Source organism: Labrus mixtus, chromosome 5 (genome assembly GCF_963584025.1).
Source record: "Labrus mixtus chromosome 5, fLabMix1.1, whole genome shotgun sequence".
In the NCBI taxonomy this organism is placed as follows: Eukaryota; Metazoa; Chordata; class Actinopteri; order Labriformes; family Labridae; genus Labrus; species Labrus mixtus.
In genome coordinates this window covers 7,062,604-7,074,666 of record NC_083616.1, presented here as the reverse complement: position 1 = coordinate 7,074,666, position 12,063 = coordinate 7,062,604, and the positions used below count along the sequence as shown (strand labels likewise).

The following is a 12,063-nucleotide window of genomic DNA, read 5'->3' as shown; positions in this document are numbered from 1 at the left end:
TGTGAACAGAGAGAGATGGATCAGATCGAGATATGCAGCTGAAAACTCTGAAAATCTAAATGAACCATGACCTGTTTGGTAACTATGGTTGTCATGAAATTAGAATTCAAACTTTGATATGATTCTAGTAAAAATCAAATGATACCTGTTTGATTCCAGGGCAACAACAATAGGATAGCTATGTATTGTTTTTGATTATCAAAAATTGCTGGCCATGTCCTGCAAACTTTCTTAATCAGTGGTTCTCAGCTGGTTTAGCCTCAGCACCCACCACCAACGCCTCCATAAAAAAGAGCAACCCAAATTTCTGACATTTTTTAACCAGTCAGATTAATTCAATGAAAGATGGTGTCGTTTCAACCTCAGCTGTGTAAAAGCATATGTCAGAACAAAAATACAGATCAAGAAGATATTTAAAAAGCACTTCATGGACATTTGGTGGCGTTTTCTTTCCAGGCCCTCATTCGCGACCCACTTAAAACAGCTCAGCGACCTAATTGTGGGCCCCGACCCACCAGTTGAGAACCACTGGTCTCAATAGTACACATTTTTTGGCAATGTAACGGTACCGAAACATTGCCAACGATTTTGTACAATTTCAACACGTGTGCAACTTCACCGCTTCATGGGAACATGTGGGTGCAGAAAACTCTTCAAACTTCATGGAGCTTCCACTGTATCCAGAAGTTTATGATAAAGGACTTCCATTTGTGTGTGCGGCCTTTGTTTACAGTCCAGAACACTTCTTATAAATCCTGGTCCTGGACCTCCAGATTCTGTTTCTTTTGCATAAATAATCGGTTAATAAATATTAGTTGTGTTCCATGAAAACCACACAGAGGTATGAAAAGCATGTGGCGGTGAAAATACTCCATGATGTTTAGGTCTCAGTTCATACATGTTTTCATCACAGCAGATGAACTTCATGTTAAACAGTAAATGGACTTCAGCTTGTTCTAGTCTTCTGACTACTCAAAACACTTTTACACCGCAGATAAAAAAAAACAAATCACACACTGATGGCAGAGGCTGTTATGTAAAGTGACCATCAGAAGTAACTAATCCCGTTCATACACCACCAAAGCATTTTGGGGCTAAGTGCCTAATCTGGCAACCCTGCAGACCAAAGCAATGGTTTGTGACTCGATCAGCGTTAATCCCGCCCACTGAGTTTGATGGGAGATGGTGACAGATAAAATTATTTCATGATGCACTGCTGGAGCAGGAAAGATTAAATAATTAAATAAATAGTGGAATAAATAGATGTGTTTTTACATAGAATGAATGAACATTTTAAATAATTATTTAAACATTTATTTAATTATTTATGTATTTCATATATTATTTATTTATTTATATATTACCAATTTTAAATAATTAATGACACATTTAAATAATTATTTAATAACACATGCATTTAATTAATTAAATAATTATATATTTATTTATATATTTGTTGATTTATTTCCAATATTAAATAATTGATGACAAATTTAATGATTTAATTAATTATATATTTATATATTTCATTTTGGCACTTTCAGTCCTCCATACCAGCCGTTCAGTGATTTAGTTTAATTCTGATCCAGTAAAACATACAACAGAGACGTTCAGTGTGCTGGACTGTTCAGAGATAAGTTTACTTATATGTTCTAAGGATGTCATCATTTTCCATACTTTTGATACCATGTTTGAAATCAATACAATCTCAGTTATTTAATAATTGATGGTGTTATTAAATAGACAGGTGTGTAGGACAGGAAGGAATTCCTTACAATTAAAAAGAAACTCCTGCACAGTGACTAAACTGAACAATTTTTAAATGCAATTCAGACAGTTCAGACAGGTATCGATCGCATTTAATTTCTATTAAAGTTATTTTTGGTGCCTTTTTGCTTGTATTAGATAGGACAGCTGAAGAGAGACAGGAAATGTTGGAAGTAGAGAGTGGGGGGTGACAGGCAGCAAAGGGCCGAGGTGGATTTGAACCTACGACTGTCCCTTTATGATCTTCACACACTCACACACACACCAGCTGCATGACTAAAGCCTCCTGTCATTTCCTTTCCTCATCACGATCATTTCTCCACTTTGAATAGTTTGATTGGCACTTGATGTAGAGATGATGATGATGATTTGAACCTACGACTGCTGCGATGAGGACTATAGCCTCCATACGTGGGGCACGCAACAAAGACGCTAGGCTATCCGGCGCCCCTTCAGAGCATTTCATTTGTAACTAGAATAATATTAAAGTTTAAATTCTGATATTGTGACAACACTAAAATACGATCAAATGACTCATCAGAGGTGATAACAGTGATTTAGCTCCAAATAAAAAGTTGGGAATCGCTGTGTAGTGATATTAAACACACAAACCTGTTTTATTTCTTAGAGTAACAGAAACACGAGACAGTTATTCAACATCTTTTATTAATGTTCTGATCATTGTTTCAGTTTTAATAGAACTATGCATAAAAAGTGTCAACAGATACGTCCATAGAAATATAAGAGCAGTTATAAATATTACAAACAAACATCCTGCAAGTTAAACACATTCACCTTCTGACAAACACATGGAGGCTGATCCATGTTCTCCACACACCTGAGACAATAACCACCTGTCATTCAATCACAGAGTCTACATCAAGGCTTCCCTCAGCTGTGATTACAACACACTTCCTGTTACACCTGTCTGCTCCCATTGTTTTCAACTCCTCTGTTGAGTGACAGACAACACACAAGGACACAACCTTGATTGTGGACCGTGAGAAACTTCACTCTGACATTAAGATCTGATGATTACTGAGAGGAAAATGTAACTTGATTACACCCTGAGTCTAAATTAAGTTAGGTAAAGGTGAACGTTTGAAGCACAATGATTCATCTGAGGTGTGAGAACTCTGTGATGTCACAGGTTGAAACGTAGCAGCAGTTTATCCACATCAAACACGTTATGAGCTCAAACTGAAGGAGAGCACAGTTCAAATATTATAAAAATAAATGTGCAGGGTTGAATATGTTAACGTCACTGTACAGTCTAACCTCTGGGTCATTACAGGACACTGAGCGGACCACTGGACTGCAGGAAGGAGTGCAATGTCAGTCTGTGTCCACTATGTGGTGCTAGAAGAAACAATAGCACACACTGGACATTGTGCATTATGTCAATGCTTACTTCTTAAAACCAGGAGGTAGCGCTACAATTGACATGTAGAGTCAGCAATCTAAAACATTATCAAACAGGACGTTTGAGGCAGATTGGACATTTTCTGTTCGAGATAAAACCGCCTTCTGTCTCACGGCGAAGGAGAAATTCACTATGGCCGTACTGTTCAACAAAAAAAACAAAAAACCTTTAAATAAATATTTAACGACCTGACAGCTCACTGAACAAGCTTCAGGTGAATCAGATGAAATCTGTGAGGAGTTCATTTAAACGCAGCTCCTTTACATACAAAAATAGCCTAAAACACCCACAGGACTTTTAACATGTTTGATTCCTCCTGCTCAGTTCGGTGTGAGTCCGACGTGTTTATTTGTAGGTAAAGACATGATACACACGCTCCCACACTCTGTACATTAAGGTAAACTGGACTGTGGAGGATGCTCTGTGTAACATTGGGTGTCCTAGAGCTTTTTAAACATGTGAAAATACCTTAAATACTGTTTTTCAAAATCTTCTAAAAGCTGTGTTTTTAAAAGATACCATCTCCTTTACCTAAATGATTGATAGTATCAAAATGTACTGAAGATTTAAAAATCCAGATCTTCAGTCATATTTTGAATGAAAAGAGAGTGAAGTTTAAAATTCTGGTATCGGGATAACCCTGGTGCAAAGTTTAGACTATTTGAGCAACGTTAGCTCCTCCGAGATGAGATTCTCTTTGACGTGTAAAAACTATCTCTCATGTTTATAAAGACAGCAGGTTCAAAGAGGAGAGCTGCCTTATAAACTGAGATTGATCAACATCAGACACTCTGGGTCAGAGACGGGCAACTTTGATTCCAAAAAGGGCCACGTTCATTTGAACCTGACAGCTGGAGGGTCAAACTGGAAGAAATATATGACACTATATCAGACTATTACAGTGACTTCTAATTCAACTAAAGGAACACATATATAGATTTTAACAACATTTACATTTTTAAACTCAAATGGAAAAGGTGAAGCTCAATTTAATGAGCTCAACACAGTGCTACGTGCTATGGACAGAGTGTTTACTGATTATTAGGTACAACTCTATTTTCTTCCAATAAATTTAGTAATGCTTCCTAAAAATATTTACAGAAATAATAAGAGCTAATGATCCTAACCCTAAACCCCTAATCTTTTCAATTCTTGCAAAAAAAAGAAAATAAATGATTTTTAATTACTGTAATGCTGTCAAAATGTTCTACACCTTTTCATACCACATGTCTTAAAAAGATACAAACTCTGTTATTTTAATGATTGATAGTATCAAAAAGCACTGAAGCTTTAAAAAATAAAACCGTCTGTTTAATACGAGGTGTGTAGGAGAGGAATGAGTCCATCAGAAGTTTAAGTCAAACTCCAGCACACTGTCCATACTGCACCGTACAGAAAACAGTGTGCAGGAGTTTGCCTGCAATTTATGCTCATTCAAACAGGAAATGACACAATACTGGGTGTCTAGGTCTCTATTTTTAAACTCAGGTCTGACTGAAATGTGCAATTATGAGCACACAGTGGTGCAAAATATTCATCTGTATCTAGAATTGTATACGACAGAACTTTTTTATGGCTTTCAAAAAGAACCAATCTCTCCACATTGATATCAAACTGTCACAGCAGAACATGATTCTCCAGCATGTGTAAATGTACTCTGTAGTGCTTCTCTGCAAAGTCTATACAGAGCTAAAGTCCTGAGGTCACGCTCTCTACTATCTCTCTCTAAAAGTTCCTTCATCTTATGTAGTATGAAATCATGTTCCTGTCTGTGATTAAATGATCAGTTTATAAAAACATTCAGTTTTAATCCAGTTTAACCAACGTGGCAGGTTTAGTATTTCTATAAAGGATCAAATATGTTTGTTACAGTCATGTCTTTCACTCCACAGGCTACTGTCTGCTCAGTTAGTGACCTTTAACCTGAGCTGCCGGGGCGGATGAAAGATATTGTTCATTAATTAACACAGGTTTAGAGTGTTTACTTGTTGTAAACGTCACTTGGTGTGTGTGTTGGTGTCAGAGGTCTTTAAAGGCACAAAGCTGCACCCTCTCCTGCCTGTACACTTCCAGCAGGGCGGGGTCTCTGAGCACGCTCAGTTCGTGCTGTCTGTCAGCTGACCTGGAGAAGTCGTCGGGTCCCTCTCCACAACCCCCCTGCTGGTGGAGACTGGGGTAACCCGGGTGGACCATGAGCTCTGCTGTGACCACGGGCTGATCGGCGTCTGACCCCCCGCCGGAGGAAGAGCCTGAGCGTCCTGCTGACAGCGCCAGATGGAGCGCCCTCTGCAGGTTAGACACAGACATGTTGTGTCCCATGGTGGTCAGTCCCAGGTACATATGGGGCCACCTGAGGACAAGGAGAGGGTCAGACTGTGATTCATCCATCAGAGGAAGAGGGACTGCACACCCACACACTGATCTTACACACACTTTAAACTGATCACACACACACACACACACACACACACACACAGATCTGACCTGATTCCGTAGCGTGTGAAGACGGGGATGGAGTCCAGAGCGTCTTGCTCTACCTGGTTGTAGAACCTGTGCAGGGGAGGGGGCAGCCAGGTGCAGCTGTGTAAACCCACTTCGACTGGAACACGAGTGAACCTGATGCTGAGGTCAGAGAGCACCTGAGCAAACACCTCACGCACACCTGAAAGAGGTAACACTGCATCAGTTCACTGAACACACCTGTCAGAATAAACAGTTTATTTCGCTTTTTAATTAACTCTGATGATGTGTTCAGCTTGTTGTGTCCTCTACAGCAGTGGCTGACGGTTACCTGGCAGGACGTGGACGTGTTGGTGTCCGTCCATGTGATGAGGCAGGTGACCTGTGAGCTCCATGAACAGCCTCACCTGAGCTCTGAGCTCCAGCTCCACCTGAGGAGCAAAAACACACCTGGGCCCAGATTCACAAAAAATCAGAGAATCCTCTCAGAGAACTCCTAAGATAGCTTTAAAGCATCAGAGCAGGGAGTCCTAGTTTAGGAGGGATTTAGGAACATTGTCAGTGCTACTCTGAGTGAGGAAAGGACTCACACCTTTATCTTAATGAGGAGGTGTGGTCCACCCTGTTTCTAGGTATGACACATTTTTTTCAGAAGCTGTGATTGGTTGATCCAAAAACTAATCCAGTCCAGTCACTATGAAATGAACATCTCTGTTGAATAAATTGTGAGCCGTGTTTTAAAAGCATATAACCTACAAAATGTTTGAAGACATGCCCACCTGTGCAGCATCGTCTTCACATGCCGACAAGTTTCATCAGCATGTGAAGGGCCATCAGTAGCCCTGTTCAGACTGCCGTTTCAAGCCGCAATGTTTACGCCTCTGTGACATTTTGCCTCCTATCTCAATGTCACAGAGGCGTAATGGGGGGGGGGGGGGGTGGGACGAAGTGATCCCACCTCTGTACCGTCTTTGGAGGCAGTAACAGAGGCGTTACATACGCAAGATGGAATCAGCGAAGCCAGAGGGTGAGTGTAGCGCTGTGTGTGCATGTCTGACTGTGTGTCTATGTGTGCATGTCTGACTGTGTGTCTATGTGGAGCCTTCCGCTGTGCCGTGCTTCCACAACGCGAAACGCAATGAATGTGAATTCACCTGTAGTTTAATCCACCTGTAGTTCATTACACCTGTAGTTTAATCCACCTGTAGTTCATTACACCTGTAGTTTAATCCACCTGTAGTTCATTACACCTGTAGTTTAATCCACCTGTAGTTCATTACACCTGTAGTTTAATCCACCTGTAGTGTAATCCACCTGTAGTTCATTACACCTGTAGTTTAATTCACCTGTAGTTTAATCCACCTGTAGTTCATTACACCTGTAGTTTAATCCACCTGTAGTTCATTACACCTGTAGTTCATTACACCTGTAGTTTAATCCACCTGTAGATTATTACCGATACACCTGTAGATTTACACCAGCCAGCTGCTCATGAGAAAGCAACATATCCTCTGGATCAGAGGGTACCACAGAGATAAAATGGCGGTTTTCATGTCCCAGGTGAAGTCTTACCTGTTTCATGCTGAGCTGTCCTCTCTGCAGAGCCTGTCTGAAGCCCATCTTTCCATGGAAGAACCCTCGCTGGTTTACGAGTGTGGAGTCCGTCTGCAGACTCTCACACACGGGGACACCCTCTGACAGGTTGGCATGGAGACCAATGGGGATGTTGTGTCTGACAGGGAGAGAGACTCTGTGATGTCATGTGGTGATGTCATTAACCACCTATAAGTAGACCTCAAACCTCAGTTTAACAAACAGTGATGATGTCTCAGACAAGGGGAAACAATTTGTCCAGCACACATTTTCTGCTGAACATCACACCTTTAACCCAGACAGGTGATGGCACTACAAACACTGATTTCTCAGAAATATGAAATCTCTTCAATGCTCCATGTTTGTTGTTGGGTTGTCATATCAGAAACTTTGATATGATTCTAGCAAAATCTAATAATCTAATCTATATGGATGCCTGTCTGATACCACAGAAATAGAAGTCTGTGAGCCCCATATCGGGTCATTTCTTGTTTTTAATGACCAAAAACTGCAGGCAAACTCCAGCACAGTGTGTACATTTCACAAAAACATTGACACTGTTTTTGTGAAATGCCCAGTGTTCATACAGCGTTGGTGCTAACAACAAGTAAGAAAGTATTGACAATTTTGACACCTGCTTTTGTTTGTTTTTGGTGCTGCTGTTTAAATGACTGAATGAAATGACTCGTTTCCTTTTTTAACACTTTCTGTTTAGTTTTGATGTTTTATTTCAGTTGTCGAGAGCTGCTGCACATTTTCAATGCTTTTTTCCTTCGATCGAGCATTAACGTTGTCCACACTATGATACTTTTCAATAGCACATTTTTTTAAACTATAGAATATCTGTTATTTTAGGGATCGACTGCATCAAAATGTACAGACGCTTGAGTAAAACTCGAGATCTTCGGTCATATTTTCACAACAAGCTTCTTCGAGAGAAAGAGAGAGAGCAGCGACAGTCTGTTAAAATCTCTGGTGGACAATACTCAAGTTTCTCAAGTTATTTTGGCGTCTCAAAGATGCAAAAGTGACATTTACACACACACACGCACACACACACGCACACGCACACGCACACGCACACGCACACGCACACACGCATTCTGAAATATCTCCATTATCATTAACCTTTTAGCGAGATCAGCAGCATCCTTGGCGGCGGCAGCGTTGACCAGCAGGGAAACGTTGGACAGTCCTCCGGCCTGGAAACAATCCACGATGCCCTGGTTCCTCCTGGGACAGTAACCAAAGTCATCTCCTGTCACCACCAGCATCATCCTGCTCTGTGGCATCTTCTCTGCTCTCTGAGGAGGAGGAGGAGGAGACATGTTAGCACCCTTCATGAGCACACCTGACCAGGTAAACTGGCTGATCCATTCATCTGATCACTGATGGGGTTCAATCCCCGGCTCCACCTGTCCAATGTGTCAGAGAGTCACTGAGCCAAACTCTGAAACACAGACAAGCTCCTGACTGAGTAAGGTTTTTGTACTTACAAAAACTGAGTTTCCTGTAAAATAAATAGGATTTTGTTATAATGTTGTCAAATTTTCATCTTTCTCTCTCGATTAAGAAATATGACTGAAGACCTGACAAGTTTCTGTTATTTTTTGATACTCTTGATCGTAGAGATTGTATCGTTCAAAAACAGATCGTAAATCAAAGTATCGAAAATCTGACGACCCTAACCACTGAATTATTCCCATTTTGTCTCCAGTATAGAGAAAAGCCTGTATCTATAGGCTCTTATCAAAGTTTGACTTAGAAACATCATGTGGGTGTGAGAACCTGAAGGACCCAGTGAGCCCTCAAGGTATTTGTTGAGTTACTTATAAGTCATAGTTAAACACAGTGAACACCTTTCAACCAAACAGAAACACCTCATCAACCAGGTAATATACATCACACTGGAGGCTCATCCACAAGGGAGTCTTCAGACAGATAAAATACACATTCTAAAAGGGTTATTTTTTTTATAGCTGTTGTCTACATGGTGAATTTTACGAGCTTGAAATAAAATAGACTTTTAATTTGATAATTATTACACCAATCAGCGCTGTGTGTATGATCCCAGAGATCTGCTTTTTGTATGATGTGCAGACAGTGCTGACAGGACTGAACACCATGGTGACAGAGGGCCCTCTGCTGGACAAAACTCACAATGACACCAGTCTGAACCAGTCCAAGGATTGTTTTCTGTTTCATGTTCTGTATAGAGATGCAAAGATTGTAAAAACCAGCGCAGATACTGATACTGATGTCTAAAATAACAAATTAGCTTTAAGACAATTCCAATACAGACATGTTTGGGATTTTTTCTTCTTAATTCTTCGTATCTGTTTTTTTTTTTCTCTCAAATGAGCTGTGATTGGAATTTCACTGAACATGTCTTACAAACTGCATGTCTCTGATCTTCACAGAGACGCTGTGAGTCTCAAACCCTGACCACATTTCTACAACAGGTGACTTCTACCAAATAAAAAAAAACCCTCTTTTCTGAATCAGCAGTTCAATAAACTATCTTACCAGCTTAAAATGTATACAACACAACAGACAGACATCGCCTACTGGCATCAGTGCCACATTATGGACCGATGATTGTCAACAAAGCCGATATCAGCCTATAGTATTTTTTTACCCATACATCAGTGCATGCCTACTTCAAAAGTTTTGTATTGATTCACATCATCAAACAAATGGCAAAAAAAGCCACCCACCTTGACAGAATGGAAACCCACTTTTTCAGAGGTTGCCATCATAATTGTGGAATTTAGACAGTGTGCAGGAGGTTGCCTGAAATTGTTGAAAACTGAAAACGATAAATGACCCAATATTGGATGTCTAGGATTTATTTTTTGGTTGCTCTGGTATCATGATGACCACACAGCAAACATGTAGCATGAAAGATATTTAATATTTATGAGAAATCAGTTTATGTTGATGTTGTGTTACTTCTATCCTCCCTCCTGGTTAAGGTGTGTTGTTCAGTATTTTCTGCAGTTGTAAAAACATAAAATGAAGCTGTGCTGGATAAAGTGTTGTCTGAAACCTCATCAATGTTTGATGCTAGTGGTTTGAGAAGGTTACAAAGGACTTTCTCTACTTATACAAGGTGGTTATCATGGTTTTAGAAGCGTGAAACTTGTCGGACATTAATTCTACACTTGAAATGTTTCGTGTTTACAGGGCAGGGTGCTGCAAACTAGTCATCAAAGTCTATCACAGCTGTAATATTTGGGTTTCAAAATGAGAGCAGAAATACAACTTTCAGCCAAACTAAACCAAGCAGACGGAAAATAAGAACAAACCTGAGAAAGATGGATAAAGTTTTGATGTAAGTGCAAACATGTAATGACTCCAGAGAGCTCAGTGAAACAGTAACATGAAACAGACCTGTAATAAATCTGTGTTTCACAGGAGCTGCTGCTGTGTAAAGGTTAGCGGTAATCTGCTCTGTATGCCATTATACACAGATAACATGGAGGATATAACGTTAAAAACAGCTGCAGAGCTCAGAGGAGAATCAGCTCCTCGTCTCTGATTCAAACATTTGAAACCGGCTTCGTGTTTGGTTTATTCACCGGCCGGTTTACCGTCCTTTAACCCGCCAGAGTCTCTGATCCGCAGTGACGCGCACAGCTCAGTCCCGCCGGTTTAAACCAACATAAAACACGTCAGATTTATCTTAATTGATCTCTATCTTACCCATTTTATCACACACTCCTGTCCAGGTAGTCCATAGCCTCACAGAGACGATGAGAGAAGCTCGACTTCCGACTAAAAACGACCGGAGTTTGACACGTTAACCAGGCTGTATGAAACTACACGACGCCCCCTGCTGGAGGAACAGAGCGACTGCAGGAGAGATCAACCTCAACATGAGACGACCGCCCGCCCCTCTTTCAAAGTTCATATCAGCAGGCTTTATTCATAACGCCAATGAAGCTGGGTTTTTACATGAAAAATAAACGTAGGTTTAATCATAGCTTGTAATTCAGATATTTTAAAGAAAAAATCAGTTTCTCTCCTGCTCTTCTTTCAAATTCAGATCTTATGTTTAAATGTGTGTTCAAAGATTCAGACGTTTGTGAAATGTGAAAATGTGTAATGACATTATTTTTTCTTTAATCTACTATTGTTAACATGAATATAATTCATCCTTAATCTTACTTGAAACATTTTTTCCCATTGGTTAGACAATAACTAAGAACAGCTTTAACATTTGCGCTAATTAATCTTAATTTTATACACACTTGGAATATATCCTTTATTCTCAAACTTTGAAAATAGCCTACAGTAAACTTTAGAAAGTCTAATAAAGAGAAGTGTTTTATAGCTCTTATTGTGAAAATATCATAACGGAATCTGAGGGTTTTTTTTCAACACGTCATCCTCCTTCAGAAGACTTTGATCCTTACAGGACACCGTAGTTACAAATCTGCCGGCTCGGACCATAGATTGTAAAACTGTATAGCGGAACATTTAATTTAATTATTAACATGTCATAACAACCCATCTCGCCGCCGGACACATACCGTAGGCCTACTCACCGTTAGTTTACCGTAAAAACCGTTTTGTTGAACGTACCTGCGCTGACAGCCTCTGTGAACACCGCACCTGTACTGACAGAGTGTGTTGGCCTACATGTGTATCTTACAGGTGGCTGCAGCCCAGCAAGGTGTGCTCACGTAATGGAAACACAGTTTAAACAGGATCCAGGACCTGAAGCCAGAATTCAGTTCGTTACCAAATACACCTTAGTGCTTGTAGGTGATATAAAACCTTGTTTTATCAAAACCTGTCCCAAACTTTACACAGAA

The 12,063-nt window shown here is 40.2% G+C and overlaps 1 protein-coding gene across 3 annotated transcripts; it reads right to left on the bottom strand.

The window, feature by feature from the left end:
* Positions 1 to 2,415: 2,415 nt before the first annotated feature.
* Positions 2,416 to 11,857, bottom strand: ydjc (YdjC chitooligosaccharide deacetylase homolog). Of its 3 annotated transcripts, none has more exons than XM_061037504.1 (6): positions 11,831 to 11,857; positions 8,372 to 8,547; positions 7,223 to 7,382; positions 5,982 to 6,081; positions 5,675 to 5,852; positions 2,416 to 5,540 (listed from the first exon to the last, which is right to left on the bottom strand). In XM_061037504.1, the coding sequence occupies exons 2-6, from the start codon at positions 8,533 to 8,535 to the stop codon at positions 5,210 to 5,212; spliced, it is 933 nt and encodes a 310-aa protein (XP_060893487.1). In that variant the 5' UTR covers positions 8,536 to 8,547; positions 11,831 to 11,857; the 3' UTR covers positions 2,416 to 5,209. The 3 variants fall into 3 exon arrangements, with proteins under 3 accessions (XP_060893487.1, XP_060893485.1, XP_060893486.1); XM_061037502.1 differs by lacking the exon at positions 11,831 to 11,857 and adding an exon at positions 10,949 to 11,092; XM_061037503.1 differs by lacking the exon at positions 11,831 to 11,857 and adding an exon at positions 10,552 to 10,928.
* Between the last annotated feature and the right edge of the window lie 206 nt (positions 11,858 to 12,063).